General features: G+C 40.0%; 1 protein-coding gene across 1 annotated transcript; it reads right to left on the bottom strand.

The window, feature by feature from the left end:
- Positions 1-1609: 1609 nt before the first annotated feature.
- On the bottom strand, positions 1610-4060 carry LOC105934703 (small vasohibin binding protein). Its single transcript, XM_012874819.3, has 3 exons — positions 3878-4060; positions 2059-2191; positions 1610-1938 (listed from the first exon to the last, which is right to left on the bottom strand). The coding sequence occupies exons 2-3, from the start codon at positions 2170-2172 to the stop codon at positions 1852-1854; spliced, it is 201 nt and encodes a 66-aa protein (XP_012730273.1). The 5' UTR covers positions 2173-2191; positions 3878-4060; the 3' UTR covers positions 1610-1851.
- Between the last annotated feature and the right edge of the window lie 16700 nt (positions 4061-20760).

The following is a 20760-nucleotide window of genomic DNA, read 5'->3' as shown; positions in this document are numbered from 1 at the left end:
GATCACATGTGGTGCCCCTAGGCCTGTTCTAAAACTAGCACAACCTTCCAGTGAGCTGCATCTAAAGTGTTATTTTAGTATGTTGCTTTACGTTTGTAATCACACTTGTATTTATATATATTTAAAAATTACAATATCTTTACAAAAAAAAAAACAGCATTGCTAATATGTTTGTTGATGGCTGACTCTTCTAATTCAAAGGTCAGTACTGGTAGCCCTTCATGTGACGAAGCTCTCCGTCTCAAAAAGGTTGGTGACCCCTGCTATAGAGCATCAGAATATTTGATTAAGTTTTAAAAGATATCACACCAAATTATTAACTCTTAAATCATTTACACGGGTGCTAAATATCAGTAAACTAGCTACCAAACTTTGAATTGAATACAGATTCTACAAAAAAAAAAAAAAAGTATTTAGGCCACAATCTATTTACTAAAACAGGTCAAAGCAAACGTGCCGTATAAAAACCCGTTTGCTTTGACCCGTTTTAGTAAATAGATTGTGGCTGAAATAAAACGGACCCTTGCGATGACAAAACGAAACACATCAAAGTTCTTTCACCTATTAAACTGGTGATTCTGACAGAGTTAACAGAACCTCACAGAATCTGTTAAAACCACAGGAAGGTGAATCTGATTATCTCCGATCTGCAGCAAACATATCCTCCTTTGAACGCAGATGCTTCCACTGCTGTCAACTTCAGGTACAAGTTGGTCTGAGCAGAACACAATTAAATGCTTTACAAAGGTCTGAATCAGTTTAAGCACCAAGTTAATAAAACAAGTTCAAAAACAAAAACATCAAACTGCTCTCACTCATAACAAATCATTGGTGATCACTAGAGGGATACTCACACAGCCCAGCCGGGCGCTAATGAACCCCGGCGTGTGCCAACGAAAACCTCCAACGTTTCATTTTACACCCCGTTTGTGCAGCTAAGACTTCAGCGTTGTGCTTCTTGTGTTCGTTAACAGAGAGCTCAAGGTTTCCAGACGGACTTGATTCAGTCAGAGAAAAAGCAATGAAGCGTTTTGGAGGCAGTAAAGTTGGACAGATTCTCACTTTTGAAATGTTTGTAAAAATCCTTAAAATTACACATTTGTCCCTATATAGCCGTCCCAGTAACACAGACACGAGTTACTGAAGTTACTAATTATTTCTATTCAGTGGTCCCACGTGGCAGGCTTTAAGTTTCTTAAATACTGTAAATTTGCTCCCACAGTATTTAAACAGCGTTAGTCTTTCTACATCTTCATTTCATACCTACGTTTGCAGCTAATTATTTAAATAGCTTTTCTGGAATCTACTAATATTTATAATTCGATAAATATCTATGAGAAGGAAATGGTTTAAAGCCATTTTGGTTTCCTTCCAAAGTCATAAAATGTCATATTTCACAAGCGTCAACTAGTCCAAAGAGGACCCGAACCAAGACAAATGGAAATAGGGTGTAATACAAATTCTTCAGAAAATATACCATAATTAATTTACAATATATGTGAGATTTGAGTATTTACTAATTATCTTTGTAATTTATCAGGATTGGCTAACAATGGTTGTGGCCAAGGATATCAACTTGTTTCTCCATAAGGAGGAATTAAATGGCATTAAATGGCAGCGCATGTATGAAAACGGAAGAACGAACTGACCCAGAAACAGATCCGTACATATACAGATACTTAAAACATCAGCACTACAGCTTCTGCACCTTAAGAGCTGTATCATTAACGTGTTACAGCAGAGATTTTATGTCCGTAACAGTTTAATTAAGAGCAAAGTTTGTCTTGTCTTTTTTTCAGCAGAAGAACAGAAACTACTTCATGTGGAGCAGTTTCTGCAGAGCTGCTGCTGTTATTCTCCTTGGGACTGCATCTGTTTACAAAAGGCCTCAAACTGCTGCTGCTCCAACTCTGTCATCACCTTATTCAGAGCATATATCTGAAAATAAGAGAGCAGACACAAACAGGAGGTAAAGAAAACAACAACCAAAAGAGGTTTGGAATAACTACAGATGTTATAGTGAGGAACAGAAACTGGAAAAGCGATCTGCCTGGATACCTCTGCTCTCTGTCGCTGTTTGAGCTCCTGCTGTGCAGACTTCTGCTTGGCTCTGTCTCCTCGGGTCGGGGTCGAGTTCAGTTTTGGTTTGTCCTTACGGCAGGCCGGCTCCATGATGTCACTTTAACCCCACCTGGAAAAGTTCAAAGAAGAAACTTTAAATGTGGAACATCTGAAGGGGCGGATGGTGACAGACTGGCAGCTGTAGTCAGGAAAAGCTTTTACATTACCTGCAAAAGTATTTAAGAAAATTTTTGAACGCCTTACATTATAACCAAATTTTCCAACAGATAGAGAATGGAGAGGTCTGTGATTTCCAACATAGATACATTTGTGAGAGACAGAATCTAAGAAAAATAAATACAGAAAATCACATTGTATGATATTTAAATAAGTAATTTGCATCTTATTGCATTCTGGCTCTCACAGACCTATTAGCTCATCTTTAAGACCCCCTCCACTCCCTACCTGCATTAATTGCACCTGTTTGAACCCTTCAGTTGTGTAAAAGGCACCAGTCCACACACTCAGTCAGACTCCTACCTCTCCACCATGAGCTGGACCAAAGAGCAGTCGAAGGACTTGACAACAACTGTTGGTCCAATTATTAGAAAGTGGAAGAACCTCCCTCAGACCGGGGCTCCATGCAAGATCTCACCTTGTAAAGCATCATTGGTCATTAGAAAAGTGAGGAATGAGCCTGGAACTACACAGAAGGACCTGGTCCATAACCTGGAGGCAGCTGGGATCACAGTCTGAAAAGTTACCATGGGTAACCCACTACACCGTGGATTAAAATCCTGCAGTGTGCGCAACGTTCCCCTGACCAGGGCAGGACAGGTCCAAGCCCGTCTCATGTCTCCCTACAACCATCTGGATGCTCTAGAATAGGGGTCACCAACATGGACCACATGTGGGGCCCTCAAGCCTGTTAAAAAAATAGCACAACCCTCCAGTGAGCTGCATTTCAATTGCTATTTTAATCAGTTGATTATTTGAATCATACTTGTATTTACACAGATTTAAAAATTAAAAAGCATTAAAAACATATTTATATAACAAAGTTAAGGTGAGCTTGTAGTGCAAAGGTCAGTACAGGCAGCCCTTCATATTACACGGTACCGATGAAGTAGCTCTCAGGTTCAAAAGGGTTGGTGACCCCTGATCTAGAGGAAGTCCTGTGGTCAGACCAGATCAAAACAGAAGATCTTAGTATAAACTCAACTTGCCGAGTTTGGAGGAGGAACGCAGAAGGATGAGTACCATCCCAACCATGAAACACAGGGGTTGAAACATCCTGCTCTGGAGGGGCTTTCTGCAAAAGGGACAGGATGACTGCGTCCATGCGACGCGCTGAGGAGAGGACGGATAGATTTCCCCTTTCCGCACCATTCTGTGTCAGTCTATCTGATACAATCTCCACACAGAACACATCAGCTTATAGCTGGAGCGGAACAACACGCAAAAGAACACACGAAGGAGTGTGAATACTTTTGAGGTTCTACCTGGTTTTTACATAGACTGGAAAGTAATCAACAACCATTTGGGAGGGTGCCTAATTTAACTCAAAGCTAATGACGGGGGTCACGTGAAAACGACAGGTTCCCATGGCAACAACGTAGGACTCTGATTTCAAACTACCAGAGGTAATCTGACCGCGCTTTATTTAACGGGGCTGGTCCGGCCTTTAAACCTGTTGGAGCCATTCGGTTCAGCCTCTTTAGCCAGCTGAGCTAACATTAGCGTGCTGTCGGTGTGTTTTTACAGCCTGGCGTCTCCAACAGAAACAACATTAGCGGTCTGACAGCGGGGAACTCACCTGATATACCAGCGCAAGTCAGATGAAGCCACGCGCGGACACTTTCATTGGCCTTTAAGGCGTCAAAACTGGCTATAGGCTACTGGCTGAAGACACAGCTGTTCTCCGTGTGTCACTGATAAACAAATCCGTGGTCAGTTGTGTGAAGCTCAATGGTTCCGGCCAGGAATTTCCTTTTCCTTCTTTCCCCCCCCAGATTTAATGGCTCATTACTGCCACCAACTGGAGAGTGGTGGTAACAGTTCCAATCAAGTAGTAACGTTTTGGCAGAAAGACATCTTTTCCTGTTTTTGGGGGAGATGAAAATTTCTGTACTTTGTTGACTTTTTTTTAACAGTAATCCGAAAGTCCTTTAACAGAAAAAGTGTACCTTGTAATTGCAATTGTATGTTTGCCATTGATCAAATAACTTTATTTTAGTGGCTACAGTCATCATCATCACACTGGAAGCCGTTAATCTCATAAGAAAACTGGCAGACCGACATAACATCATTGCAATTTCTATTTCTATCCGCCTCTTGTAAGTAATAAAAGTAAAGACTAAGAACAACAACAACAAAAAAGCAAATTTAAAATGATTGTCTGTACACCGAGGCCATAATGTCACTAGTTTTGATCAATTAGTTACTTGTTTGAATGACATAGGGGATTGATTTTTAAGAGAAAACCTGAACAAGTTACCCTTTAATCCACAACGGGTCAAACATACTTACATATAGGCTACATCTTTATATTGGAGAAATCAAACAACCTCTCCACAGACGCATGGCTCAACACAGGAGAGCTACCTCCTCAGGACAAGACTCTGCTGTCCACCTACACCTTAAGGACAAAAGTCACTCTTTTGAGGACCAAAATGTTCACATTTTGGACAAAGAAGATAGATGGTTTGAAAGAGGTGTGAAGGAAGCCATTTAAGTTAAGAGAGAAAAACCAACCTTAAGCAGAGGAGGGGGCCTTAGGTTCCAACTCTCAAAAACTTATAATACAGCTATAGGATTAATTCCAGCCAATCATCACCTCAACTCTCACCCTCATTCGGGTGATCAAAACATTGTTCCTGCAAGCCAGGCCAATAACAACCCTAACGACTCCTTGTTACAGAGGAATGGACCAGTTTCGGTTCAGTCTGCTGGCTTAATGTCTTTAACGACTGCCCATTAATAAGGGGGTGGACCTGTTTCTGTTGAATTTGCAGTTTATCTAAGCCATTACAAGGCCTTTGTTGGGCAGTAGTATAAAGCTTGATGCTCCATATTACTCCAGACTTTTTGAATTGAGAAAGCTTCCTGAATAGGAAGCGAAACGTCTTCAAACTACGGAAAACAAGTCCAGTTGTTTTGTTTTTTACTCTTTTTGGAATCTCTGGGCAAGTTGCACTTCATGCTTATTGGTGTGAAGTTAGCTGGATATTGATCATTCTTCATGGCCGAATTTATAGAGTTCTTTTAAAATCAGTCAAAAGACCTGACCTTTATGTTTAATCCACTACTTGTCACGGGGGTTGAAGTTGAGGCTTTAAAGACGTCATTGTATGTCAAAGTCAACCAAGTTTATGCACCAAAGACAGTTTGGGCTTTTGAGACCCACATTGATCTGTTGGATCACTCATTTGCATCCAAATTCCAATCAAGTTAGCTGGTGAGTTGAGTTGAATTTAAGAAAATTGGAAGTAGTTGGTGTTTAGCAGTTTATAAGATCAAGCACCACCATGGTTGGCAGTTTATACAGTGCTCTAAATTCTCAAATCCTCACGGTAACTCCTCAACTTTGTTTCATCCGATTGCAAACCTTTGTGCGGAGGGCATTTGGCTTGTCCACATGGGCAGCTGGAAATATCAGTTGAAGATGTCAGTTTTGGAGCAGTGGCTTCTATCTTAGTCAGCGCCTTGTCAGCCCATGGGAATGTAAAACTGTCTTCATTGTGGAGAGTGACACAAATTTTAATCAGTTCTAGGTACTAAACTGAACATCCTCACCTGTTTCCTTTGACCTGCATGGAACCATTTGGGTCTTCTTACAGTGCTAAAGTTGGAACACTTTAAAAAATCCGATACTTCTGTATATCTCATCAGGCAGATATTTGTTAGCTCTTGTTTAGAAATAGTACTAAAAAACGTTATCGTCTTGTGCAAATCCCTAATTATGATTCTCAGTTCTTCCATGAGTTCCTTGTTCTCTCCCAGTGTTTCCAGTTTTGGTCAATGAGTGCTGTCAAACAGTTCCTTTTTATACACGTGACCCAAAGATAAACTAGCAGCAGTTTCCATCATGATGATGATAACACACCTTAGTGGTCTTGTTGAGTCAAAAGTCAGTGAAGAAACATTTGTACTTTTGGATTTGACTGAAACCAAAACAGCCATCAAGATTTAAGTGAACAAATGTACACTGCTCTCCACCATTGTTGGCATCCCTTGTAAAGATGTGCACAAAAGTCTAGAAATAAATGGTTGTTATGAAGTCTTGGTGTTTCTTCTTGTCATTTAACTCATGTTTTTTCCCTGTCCAAATCGCAACCTTCTGGATTAGTTTCTTTGACATGCTGTCAAAATCCTCGGAGTAATTGTACACGTATATCCAATGATCACCATATTCAGGATTCCTAATAGCTCATAGGTCCTGAAATGACACCTACCATGTTCCTGTTAAAAGTCAGAGAACCAGTGGGATATACTCATTTCTGTATTAAGTGTCAAGCAAATTACTATTTGCAGTGTCAGCTAAAAAACTGTATATTCCTTTGTATTTTAAGCTTTCAAAGACCAAAAGACCACATTCTCTAACAGATACACCATGTGTGTAAAGAACTTAATGTGACACAACCCATCAGAATTGCAAATAAGTTATTTGGAGCGGCTTCCAACACATTCTAAACATCCAGCAGTCATTTTGGATTTTGGAGGTTGGAGTTGGTCAGGAGAATCCAACTTACTCACTTTATTTATTTTATTTGCAGTGAATTTCTTTTATTTCTGATTTTTAACCTTGCTTGTGTGAAACACTTGAATTTTTACATGCCTGTTGGAATGGGGCTAAATTAATGAAAACTGACTAAGGTTAATAGAATTTTGACTTCAGAGGATCCTGTCTATATTTTACAACTTTAGAGTTGTCCTGCTCACCACACAGGACATTGAAATATCCAGAAAAAGATTTCATTCCTTATTTAGTCTTTTGCAACCCGGGCAATAGTAATTTCTGTTGCATAAAGTAATTTTACATTAAGATAAGTTAAACATATAGGTGTACATCTTCGCAGTTAAAATACAGCTCTGACCACCAGATGTCACCTTTGTATTGCAGATTACACCTTTTAAAAGCCTAACCAGGGACGAAGGCTGCAAATTAGCCCATGGCTACAAGCCTTATGTACTTGGACATCGGCCACCTGTTTGGTTGCAATGTTTAATTGTACTGTCCCTGTCAAATAAATAAATAAATAAAAATAAATTATCTTCGAACAATGTGACATGGCAAATAATTAGAGGAAAAGTCTAAAATGTGAATCTTAGTGAAAATAACTGCTAGTCAAAGTGTCTTTTAACACTTTAGCCTTTGATTTCATTTTTGATTTCGAACAGTCAGTTCATGAGAACATCTCGGGCAGGGGGCATGCAGTGCAGACTCCCCTCAGGCCACCTCCCCAGTGCATAAATCAGCTGGGTGGTGAGTGAGCATGATGGCAGTCGAGTCGAGGGGTGGTCCGTGACACATTTATCACCACTGAAACCAAAACAGCCATCAATGACGGCACAGGATAACTAAACACCCTCACATACAAAGTGAGCAAATTGTCCCGTCGTGCCAAACAACCTGACAGTGTCTGCTGCTGCTGTGGAGCTGAAGGTCTGAATATGAGCTTCTCTGGCAGCTCTACACAACAGAGAGTAATCAAACAGCCTACCAACAGTTTACCTGGATTTCTTGCCCAGCAGCTCTGCCTTGGAACAACATCCTGCCAAGAATAACTGCTGCTGAACTCAGCTGACAACAGCCAGCACTGCTGCTCCAAATGCAGCCCAGGATAAATAAAAGACACACTGCTGGAGTAATATGTGGTCTGCTTTTTGCTTACATTTTATTTTGTTTTGCCAAAACCTAAAGCACGTTCTCAAACATTTTTATTTACTTCTGCAGTTGATGCAAGTTCCTATGATCTTCTAAAGCCCATGTATAACAGTAGGACAAGTGGTCCACAGGAACATGGGCATGAGGTGTCTTTTCTACATGGAAGGTACTTCTCAGTTCATGTCAGTGACACAAGGGAACAAACTGGGAACTTAAAGTCATCATCACTGCCACCCACAGAATATCCTGGCTGAAGGACGTCACAGCACTGACCGCACTGTATGACTGACAGGCTATTTCTAGGGAGCAAAAAAAACACAAACAGCTGCAGCGATGACTGAACGAAACGCTGCAAAAAATACATGATGAACACACAGCAGCTTTGTGGAACAATAACTAACCTGCTTATGCTGTGTAGCTCATATGTTATTTTTTACATTTAAATATTTCTTCTCAAAATGAGATTCAACAGAAATTTAGTGGGGCAACCAGAACTGGAAATATGCCACAGTGCTTTAGTATCCATTTTTAAATCCATCCATTAATCAATGCTTGTCATTACCATGGGTGGCACAGGTGCCTATCTCCAGTGATCTAGAGACTGATAGACTTTCTAAATGATCAAGAATAAATGACAGACCTTAAATCCTTTTATTAATATTCTTAACATTCAATTCTCAGGCAATAAACATAGTAGCTTGTAGAGTAGAGTCCTCTGCTGCTTGTCTGAGAACAGGTTACAAAGGTAACAAGTCTGCAGGGGAAACCCAGCCTCCTTGTGTCCAGTGACACTCATTCTACAGGATTATGATGTTCCTAGTACCAAAGGGCTATATGATCTTTCCAGCAATTTCTGGATTTCCACCTGTGTCTCTCCGCTATGGGACATGCCTGAAAAAGCTCTAAATAGAGGCACCCAGGAGGCCTCTTGACCAGATGTCCAAACTGTGCCGACTGACTTCTATCAATATGAAAAAGCAGCGACTCTACTCCAAGTTCCCCCTGGATCATGGTGCGCCTCACCTAACCCCTAAAGGCTAAGCCCGGCCCCTCTACTGGGGCCACATTTCAACTGCTTTTATTGGGAATCTCGTGATTTTCGTGATTCATGATTCGTTTCTCATGAGCAAATGTGAGGATTGAAACGTTTACACATGGAGCAGTAAATTGGCAGATCAGAGATGAGCATTTGTGTAAACAAAGCTCCAATCCGTCTAGACGTGAATATACTTGAGCTCCCCTACTCAAGGCAGAGACTGTCATATTTTGTGATTGAGGTGAACCCAAATAAAGGGAAGACAGTGGGAGGCACATGATGATGAGAAAATGTATTAAAGAAAACAAATGAAAGGAACCAAGAATGTCCTGAGGACAAGGAACCTGAGTGAAATGAACAGAGAATCCAGCAAAAACAATGAAAGCAAAGAGCTTAAATTACTAAGGAGGTGTTATTAGAGACAGAGAAACCAGTTAAGTGCATTCTGAGAAATGCATTGCAGCTGGGGAAGAATCAAAGCTACTGAGGCAAGGTGACCAATAAACACAGAAATTAACATAAAAGCTTCAGAAGCCACAAAGGAGGTCTAGAGGATGGCCATAATGCCACTGGAATCTACATTGGTGCTTGGGAGGGCAGTGCAGTGGCCACTTAAAAGCTTCACAATGAGCTTCACAAGAGGTTAGCCCAGGGACTGCACAATCCATCGTAGCAGAGCTGGTAATCAGCCAGGAGGCCACTGTTATGCCAGAAGCTGTTTGAATATGATTATTATTATTAAATATAATTTGGTGTTATAATTTTAATAATAGATTCAAACTCAAATAGTAGCTATAACAAAATATGACTCAAATGGTGGTGATTATAAGGCTCTAAACTTGTAATGACTAAATACCACTAACGCATTTATTAATTAGCTGTTATGAACTCATTTATGCCGGAACAAGATTATCCGATGAGCTTCTGACCGATGAGATTTATCCAGCAAGCTATGAGAACCGCAATATACAGTAACTGCAATTAGAGTTTAAATCCTTACTCCATATCACCATCCAATGAGTGTGTCTCTGTCTTAATGTCAGATGTTAACACGAAAAGTGGTAACTCTATATTCTGAAAGACCATACAACTCTGAATTGGAATGAACACAAACAATTACTATTCCACAGGCTGTCTTTTATTGAACCAAAAGCAATTCCCTGTTACAGGAATTCTCTGATTCAACAACCTTGGAAGCTCTACTCACTACTAAAATGAACATGTGAAAATATATGAAAATAAACAAGTCAAAAATGGATTAAAATGAGAGGTAGCAAATCTGCAAAGTTCAACTCACAGTTGTTTAAACATCACATTCAAAACAGCATTCGACGTAGCAGCATTGAAAGGCAGAAGTAGCTCTGAGAACGGGGATGGACGCTTCAGACACTTTTCAGCAAGCTAGCTACAGCTTAACCACATTGTACCTTCCCAAGATGGCGACTATGACGACACGTGACCTACAACCTTGCATGATACGTAAAGAGGGAGGTCTTAATGACGTAATCAACGCTTAAGCTAATGTGGGGTGGTACTTTCATTAAGAGGGCGGCCTGAATGAGAAATTCAAGGGGAGGCCACGAACTGAGGTTTAACAAAGAGATTCATCTCACTGATAAGAGGACAGAACAAGAGAGAAAACGGGAAAAAGATGGAAAAACGACCCGCGGCGGAGTCACTTATAAGAACCGCAAATTAACACAGCCAAAATCACTTTCCAAATGCATGCACATACAAACAGAAAAATATTCAACAGTTAAAACAACTCCGTCTTGGAGTAAACAAGAATTAAACTAAACTCCTACTTCTGCCCAGGCCTGAGTACAAAGTTTATCATTCTAATTTGTCAATAACACTGATTGACACACTGACCTCAGAATATAGGTCAAGTAGCACTGTAGGCTGCAGCCAGGCTTAACTAAACCCCAAATAGATATATTGTTTAAATATAGGGCTTGGGATCCGCGTTGCATTGTAGGACGTGGCTGCCATGTAGATAGCAACGCAACGTTAAAATACCTCTGACTTAACGTTGTTGAACGAAGAGACGTAGAAGTAGAATAGATAGAAAAAATATGTTAAATTCCCGAAAAGGATCTGAAATTTACCATGGCACATTAAATAGAGAAGCCAGGGACCGGTATATTGGCAAAATCAGCATTATTATGGAGCGCCAACAACGACTTGTTGCCACTGTTTTGCATATCAGACGTCTTCGGCTACCTAGTTTGTGGTGTGATCGCCTATACTTCTGAACAGTTCCAAAGCTACAAATCCTTGGAGTCTCATGTGCAGTTTACGAATGGATGGGTTCAGGAGCTGCAGCTCATAGAGCCAGCAAACAGTGGGAACACAGTAATTTGTACAAAGGTAAGCTGTGCTTAGACGGGCTCTGGAACCTGCTAACCGTCAGTGCTAACAACCACTCACGCATGTAATATACTTTTAACTAGCTGCTATGTGTTGCAAAGGTTTGGTTAATAACGTTAACTGCCAACCCTTCCTAAACCCTCCGGGTTTCTCACGTATTTGAGCCTTTTCCCGCTGGTTGAAATCAAGTTAAGGTAAAATTAATCAAATTAAAACACGGCTGAGAGGTGTAATAATCCCTGCTTTAAGCCAGGCCTCTGTGATCCCGCCTTCAAACTCTGGTCAGCCAGGGGTCTCTCCTCTCTCAAGGATCTTTTTATCAATAAACAGATTTCATCATACCCTCAGTTACAATCTAAATTCAATTTGTCCCCAAATGATTTTTTTCGTTATTTGCAGGCTAGGAGTTTCGCAAACCAACTTGCTTTGAGCACAAATCAGCTTTCAGCGCAGCATATTTTTTATGATCTTCTTATAAAACCTCCCACTTCCAGATGTCTAATCTCACTGTTTGTAAATGTTTTCTCTATGCCAACATCATCTACTCATATCAGAGATGCCTGGTCAATTGATTTGGGAGTTACTATTTCCACTGCGCTTTGGGATCGTGTGCTGTTGGGAATAAAAAACTGCTCTATTAATGCCAGATTGCAACTAATCCAGTTTAAAGTGGTGCATCGCCTGCACTACTCTAAAGCAAGGTTGAATAAAATATTCCCTAGTCATCCAAGTTCATGTGACCGATGTGGACACCCCAAGGCTACCCTTGGACATCAATTCTGGCACTGCCATTATTTAACAACCTTTTGGTCTGACATATTTAATCTTTACCAAACGGCGTACAAACATCAGATACCTTCGGACTGTCTCATTGCTCTGTTTGGTGTCTCTGACTCCTGCTCTGCTCTGCCCCTGCCTGTTCGAGAGGCTATGGCCTTTGGGATGGTCGTGGCTAAACGTGTCATTCTTACAGAGTGGAAGTCTGCCTCACCTCCCTCCTTTAAATGCTGGCTGAACAACATGGCTTCTTGTTTACATCTTGAAAAAATACGCTACACTCTCAATAATGATGTACGCAGATATGTTGGGACGTGGGGGCCATTCCTTGAACTTTTGAATGGTGCCACTGGACACGTGTAGTGATGGATTGGCGTCTGCAATGTGGCTCTGCTGCTTCCCCGCCTGTCAGAAAGCCTCTCGGTTGGTAAACAAGGGACTTAATACACCCTTACGCACTCATTTCCAGCAGTATGCGGAGGAGCTGAATATTTTATTTAATTATCATACTTGTTTTGGTTATACAAATTAACCTTCCCTTTTTATTTTATTTTTTATTATTATTATTATTTATTTATTTATTTTATTTTTTTTCTTTCTTCCCCATCTATCTTTTTTGCTGTTCTATCTTCTATCCTTGATAACTTGGGGTGGGTTGGGTCAGGGTATCACTGTTTTTGTTGTTTTTATGGTTACATAAATTATAGTTGGGCAGCTGTACTCTGGAATTTATTTGTAACTGCAATCTTGTTTGGATTCATTCACTAATGATGTCATTGTAGAAGATCTCAAAGCCAGCGTCTACCGACGCCAATTAGTCATTGCAGTCTGATCGATGTTCTGCATATCTTTGTATTTTGATAACTGTCCTGCAGTTTTGTTAATTTGTTGAAAACAATAAATATATATAAAAAAAATAAATAAAAAAAACACGGCTGAGAGAGGGAGTACAGTACGCGGTAGTCATAGGCAGTAGTCTGAGTAGCGGCGGTGGAAGCAGTCGACATGGCGGCCACGGAAAGTAATACGTCATGACGCCCAAGCCCTATTATTAATATATTCTTACATGTTTTAAATGCTTAACAGTTAATTACCTGTGACAAAGTGAGCACTGCAGACTCTGGCGTATTCCAGCTTAACACCGTCCAAATCGGACCTGGATATCCGTGTCAGCCCTAGGTGACGGCGTTGTTCAGAGAGCTGTTTTGTGTTTTCACATTGATTGACGATTACGGCTGGTAGGCGATAGAAAGAGCGTTGATCTCCACCTCCACGGACCGTGCAACCAACAATTAAACACGTTTTCACCATTTTTCACTGTCAATACTGCCTAAGGCGTCATACAATGCAGGGTCAACGGTGCGAAACGACTGCCACCCAATATGGCGGACGCGCTGAGTAGTCACGTGAGCGTGACGTCACCTGAAAACCCCCTATTATAATTTGGTATTATAATTTTAATAATAGGTCATTCAAACTCAAAAAGTAGCTATAACAAAATATGGCTCAAATGGTGGTGATACCAGGCTATAAGCTTGTAATGATTTATAACACTAATGCATTTATTAATTAGCTGTTATGGACTCATTTATGCTGAAACAGGAGGCCTGATCGGTTTCTGGCCGATGAGATTTATCCAGCAGCGTTGATAACTCAAATTATAACTGCAATTAGAGTTTAAACCCTTACTCCTTATCACCAATCCAATGAGAGTGTCTCTGTATTTATGTCGGATGTTAACTCAAAAAAAGAGAGAACTCTATATTCTGAAAAAACATGCAATCCTGAATTGGAATGAACAAACCTTAATTATTCCAGACGTTGTCTTTATTGAACCAAAAGCAAATACAGTAATTCTCTGATTCAACAACTTTGGAAGCTGTACTCACTACTAAAATAAACATGTGAAAATATATGAAAATAAACAAGTCAAAAATGGATTAAAATGAGAGGTAGCAAATCTTAGTTCAACTCAGTTGTTTAAACATCACATTCAAAACAGCATTCGACGTAGCAGCATTGAAAGGCAGAAGTAGCTCTGAGAACGGGGATGGACGCTTCAGACACTTTTCAGCAAGCTAGCTACAGCTTAACCACATTGTACCTTCCCAAGATGGCGACTATGACGACATGTGACCTACAACCTTGCATGATACGTAAAGAGGGAGGTCTTAATGACGTAATCAACGCTTACGCTATTGTGGGGTGGTACCTTGATTAAGAGGCGGCCTGAATGAGAAATTCAAGGGGAGAGCGCAAACTAGAAGAGGGGTGCACAAAGAGATTCAACTGATGAGAAAGCAAAGAGAGTGGGAAAAAGATGGAAAAATCGGCTCTCGGCGAAGCCACTCAAATAAGGTGACCAGATCTCTGAAATCAAATCTGGGGACATTTCTAGCTCGTGTATAAAAATCAATACATCTCATCAAGATGAAATTAGGAAACAGGGACAGTAATGGTTTCATTTATTTTTACATATTTATCAATATTTAAACAATATTTAATATTTAAACAAAATATTAAACATATTTAATAATATTTAAACAACAAAAATCAAGTGTAAAAGCCAGGAATATGCCTCTCCACACTTTATATCTATATAAGATTAATATAATTAATAAATCAATAATGTTATTAATAGAAAACTAGAACTGTGTCTCTGGGTTGGGGCAAAGTGGTGGGGGTGGGAGTGGAAGGGTCAAGGGTGGTTGGCAGGGCTTTCTAATTTTGTGGGGCCCAAAGAGCTCTGCTGCCTCCTAAGGGGAGAGTGACATGAGGAAAAGAAATACAGTAAATACAAACATTTAGCCTGTGGCTGTCTGTGGTGACAGAGGTTCCCCACCTTCTAAAAAAGTGCAACAAATACTTATTCTGTTCACATCTACATACCTATGAGCAATAGGTTTTTCTGCATTAAGATTTAAAAGAAGTAGAGGTCAAGCCCGCAGGTAAAGGATGATATATGTTCCTTACTGTTTTGCGCATGTGCAGTTATTTAAAAAGGGACTCTGGGAAACTTCTGGAAAAATCGCCGACCCAAACTTTAAAGACATATCGGAAAGTCTTGTATAATTCTTGTAAACAATATCAATAAATCTTTCAAGGAATCTGGGGGAATTTCAGTGCTAAGTTGTATCTTTATGAGCTTCGATACTCCTGGCTGTAAATCATCAGGAACCATGATTTATTGATCGCTGATGGAACCACATTCACAAAGAAAACCTTTACAAATAAGAGTTACAGTTCAGGTCTGAATAAAAATGTGTCATCTAAACAAGCCAATTGGAATATTGTGATCGGATTCAGCTCAGTCGGAATGAAATTGTTTCTAATTAGTGGTCGGTGTGAAGGCTTTAACATATTAAACTGAATTAACAATATTCTCCCTCTTTCAGTTACAGTTAACAGAGAGCATAAGCTTTACACTATTTTAACTGAGTTTACTGAATGACAATGTTAAACAAATTTAACCATTATAACATGCTTAGCATTCTCCCTCCACAAAGCTCCATTCAAAAAACCTGGTAAATGAAAAAGTACTACATTTCCTAGCTAGTCCTTTTTGGAGGATTCCTGAGACATCTGAAAAAGTCTTCAATTTGATTTCACTGCTTTCCATGTATGGTTATGTGGAGAAAGAAAATAATATTTCTCAGACTCTATTGTGTATTCTATTGTCTAAATGTTGTGTGCTCCCTCTATCCTTCATGCATTGAGTCCTTTATTTTCTGTCTCTCTTTCTCTCTCTTCTTGTGTACCATTGATGTTCCCTTCCTGCTTCCTTCCATGCAACCTTCCTTATGTCTTACATGGTGTCATAGGCTATTCACAATTTAAAAATACAACCATATAAAAATGTCCACTAGTGTCAATTGTGGCTAAACGTGAAAGGTTATAAGATGTTTTATACATGATATAGAAAACGTATCTATTGCTATATAAATTAGATATGAGTAACCTGGTAATGTGATGCAGCATAAAAATTTACAATGTGCATTGACAGAGAAAGATTTTTAGAAATGTTCATAATAACAATTATGATTATTAAAATGGTCCTAAAAATTGTAGATGTTTTAGGGCTGTGAATGACAGATGCTAAATTATAATGAATTTTAGGAGGGGTTAAGAGAGGGAAAAGTTGTGAAGTAAGAGGGGTTAAAGGTTTCTAAAGTGATAGAGAGGACTGGAGAGTGCTTGATAGTTCAAGCATAAGGTGAGGAGAGACAGACCAGGTAGAGCGCACCGGCGCAAGTGTGTGTTAGGAGCCTTGTTCTTCTAAATTAAACTCTCTCTCCAGGGGTAAGCACAGCTCTGACTACTCCTTCACACCAGCAGACCTGAACATACAAACTCACCACAACCTCCTAACCCCACTCACCAGTCCCTGGCCAAAACACACACACACACACACACACACACACACACACACACACACACACACACACACACACACACACACACACACACACACACACACACACACAGTGCATGAACACAGGCCCAAAGCGCAGTGAGTACAAATCCCCGTGGACCTGCGCATATCCATACACACAAAGTCTTTCAGGTATAAAAATAAATGACCATGGTGATGGTGCCTAAAATAACTAGTGGCACATGCAAACACACGCTTACTGTACACACATACAGTATGAAGCCAAGACATGCACGCGTGCTTACTTTTTGAAAACATAAACCCCAAAAGCCTTGGAGCCACTAAGGCAAACATCACATGGCCGCCAGAAGAAGAAAAAAAATGAACAGGATGTGACCTAACAAGAAGAGGTCATTTCAGTGATGTTAAACAAGCCTATACTACAGAAAAAAAGTAAATCACAGTTAATTTCCAAAGTTTCAGTTTTCAGATTTTATTCCTTCTTGATAATTAGTCCCCCTGCCAAATCCCCCTGCCAATCCAAAGTAGCTCAGCAATGTCTTTAGAAAGATAGTAGAAGGTCAGAAAAAAGTAAACAAGAGCAAATGAAAAATATATGGCTGAAAAATATATCTTTAAAGCCATATCCTAGTTTCACCCCCAAGGTGAAGTTTAAATGAAGTCTTATCTTTCAAATCCATATTAACAAACTTTCTGAGATGATAATAAAAGTTTACAAATGTCACAATGTCTATGTATATTTCAACACTCAAGTCCCAAGTCCTTAACGCTGTCAAAGGCTCAGCAAAAAATCCTAAAATCAAGCTACATTTCCTGTTCTAACAATGTCAAAGTCTTAGTCACGAGCCAATCCAAACAATGATGTCAAGGAGTAAATTTGTGTAAACCCCAGCTTTCTCCTCAGGTCCTTGTTGTCCAGTTTACATCTAGTGGCAAGTAATGTTGCAAAAGCATTCACGCCCCTTGACTTTTTACATATTTTGTTACATTCCAACCTGTACTTTGGAAATGTTTTTGGTCTTATTTTATGTGATGGATCTGCACAAAATAGTTGGTGAAGTGAACTGAGAGAAAATATATATACAGAAACATCTAAAAAAAAAAAAATCATAAATTTTATAAAGTTAGACACAGAGTGATATATTCCAAGCCTTTGGTTCTTGTGATTATTATGTTACAGATAATGAAACCCAAAATTTAGTGTCTCAGAAAATTAGACTACTGTGAAAACGTTCATTATTGGTATTTCACGGTGCCGCTCTCTAATCAGCAAATCAATTCAAAACAATTACAAAGGTTTCATGAGGCTTTAAATAGTCTCTCACTCTGGGTCAGTAGGCAACACAATAATGGGGAAGACTGCTGACTTGACAGATATACAGAAGACAATCAACAACCCTTCACAAGGAGGGGAAGCCACAAAAGGTAATTGCTGAAGAAGCCGGTTGTTCACAGAGTTGTGTATCCAAGGAAATTAACAGAAAGTTGAGTGAAATGAAGAAGCATGGAAAGAAAAATGCACCAGCAACAGTAAGAACTGCAGACTTGACCATTGAACTCCATTAAAGAATTTGGGATGGCTTCCCAAGGAGTGGACGGAGGCTAAGGTCAGTGCATCAAGAGCTACTATGCACAGATGAATACTAGACATGGGCTAAAAGCGACTTACCTGGGCTAAGGAGAAAATGATCTCGACTGTTGCTCAATGGTCCGAAGTCCTGTTTTGTTATGAAGGTCAATTCTGCATTTCATTTGGAAATCAAGGTCCTAGAGACTGGAAGAAAAGGGGAGAGGCCCAGAATCCATGCTATTTGAAGTCCAGTGTGAAGTTTCCACAATCAGTGATGGTTAGGGGTGCCATGTCATCTGCTGGTGTTGGTCCAAAGGGTTTTCTGAAGTCCATAGTCAGTGCAGCCATCTACCAGGAAATTCTAGAGCACTTCTTTCTTCCCTCTGCAGACAAGCTTTATGGAGATGCTGATTTTACTTTCCAGCAGGACTTGGCACCTGCTCACACTGCCAAAAGTACCAAACGCTGTTCTTGATTGGCCAGCAAATTCCCCTGACCTGAACCAAATTGAAAATCTCTGGGATGTTGTAAAGAGGAAGATGAGAGACACCAGACCCAACAACACAGATGAGCTGAAGACATTTATTAAAGCAACCTGGGCTTCCAGAACACCTACACAGTACCACAGCCAGATTACCTCTATGCCATGGTGCATTGATGCAGCAATTCATGGAAGAGTATGCCCAACCAAGTATTGAATGCATAAAAATAGAGATCATTTTCAGAATCTTAAAATTTGTGCTCAAAACATTCTTTGTAATTGGTCTAATGTTCAGAGACACAGAATGTTGGGTTTTCTTTACCTGTAAGCCTTAATCATCAAAAATAAATAAAAGTTTGAAATATTTTACTCTGTATGCAATAGTTTCGCAATGACTGGGAATTTTTTTGCACTTTTACGCAATTTTGTTATTTTTTAGATGTATCTGTACATAAAAAAACAAAAAAACATTGGCATTAAGAAAGCCATTCTAAGTGTTAGTCAGCCAGACAGGACATGTAAAAAAAAAAAAAAATGTCATGTTCATGACCCCTTTTCTGTGAACTCCTAAAACACATCAGCGGCTTGCAGTTAAGTCTGGTTCTCCCTGCAACTCCTGATCAGTTTGGTTCTGCCTGCATCTGGTCAAATCTGTCACTGCTTGCTGCATGGTATTATCAGGACTGCTTCTGCTGCTTCATCTGGTCATCTGTTGGTCTGCCTCCACCTTCACTTCCACAAGTGTCCCTCTGTATGCAATTTAACACAACTTGTCAGCATAAATACATCTTTCCTAAAAGGTCCCAACACTACTGGGCAAACGGGATCACACCATGAAGACTAAGGAACTCCCCAAACAAGTCAGGGACAGAGTGACTGGTCGTTAAATTAAAAGGGCATAATTGGAGTTTGCCAAAAGGCATATGAGTGACTCCCCAAATGTATGAAGGACTGTGCTCTGGTAAGGGGCAAACCCAACACATCCCATCACCCCAAGAACATCATACCCATAATGAAACATAGTGGTGGCAGCGTCATGCTGTGAGCATGAAGGACCATGATCCAAACTATACTGCTAAATCATCACTCGAGTGGTTTAAGGGGAAACATTTAAATGGATTAAAATTGCCTAGTCCAGTACTCAAATCAACTGGCAATCTGTGGTTAGACTTGAAGATCACTGCTTTCAAGCAAAAAACATCCAGCATGAAGAAATTGGAGCTGTTTAACCCAGAGGAACTGTAAATCTCCCAGTGGCAAGATGAGGTGAGCTCATAGAGACTGTTCCAAAGCAGCTAAAAGCTGCAATTGCAGCAAAAGTTGGACCTAAAATGTACAGATTTTAGGTGTGTGTGTGTGTATGTGTGTGTGTGTGTGTGGGGGGGGGGGGGTTGAACAGTTATAAATGCTGATGTTTTCTGCTATTTTGTCCTATTTGTTGCTTGCTTCACATCAATAAATAAATAAATAAAATAACACCTCTTCAAAGTTGTAGCCATGAAAGCGCGCAAACTCAAACAATCCATTTGAATTCCAGGTTGTGAGGCAACAAAACATAAATGTACAATGCACTGTGCATTAATAGGACAAATGTTTACATGAATAGCAGAATTTTCATGGGAGCACACCCTCACTGATCAAATAGGACTTAAGAGGGATAGTAACAGTCACTGTCTACCACTCAAATGCATTGGAAGGATGGATGGATGGATGGATGGATGGATGGATGGATGGATTGACAATCCCTCTGTGAGGAGGTTAAAGAGAAAGTGGTTTTACAGCCAAATTTACAATCAAAGCTTGATTTTAGAGTGGAATGAAAATAAAGGCCCAGTCCTGGCATCAACCGAGCGGTCTGAATAACACAAAATTATTAAAGCTGGACGTTGTAATAGTAGCCAACAAGGATACAGGAATAACTCACATAAACCATTAAAATAGACCAAAACTGAAATGATAGTAACTAACACTACTTCAACTCCTTTTCTGTACCACAAGAGGTCAAGATTGTGTTTTAGCTGCCGGTCGTGCACCTATGTGGACAAACTTATTCAGCATAACTGGCCTGTGCTTCCCACACACATCCAGAAATGTCCCTCTAATTGCCATCACTCACCTCCTACAAACCTCCGTCTTACACCTCAGCAATGAACTGAGTGGAGGGAGTCAGGCACCGGAAGGAGTG

Source organism: Fundulus heteroclitus, chromosome 20, assembly GCF_011125445.2.
Source record: "Fundulus heteroclitus isolate FHET01 chromosome 20, MU-UCD_Fhet_4.1, whole genome shotgun sequence".
In the NCBI taxonomy this organism is placed as follows: domain Eukaryota; kingdom Metazoa; phylum Chordata; class Actinopteri; order Cyprinodontiformes; family Fundulidae; genus Fundulus; species Fundulus heteroclitus.
Note: the sequence above shows the minus strand (reverse complement) of the source record. Positions and strands in the feature narration are given on the sequence as shown.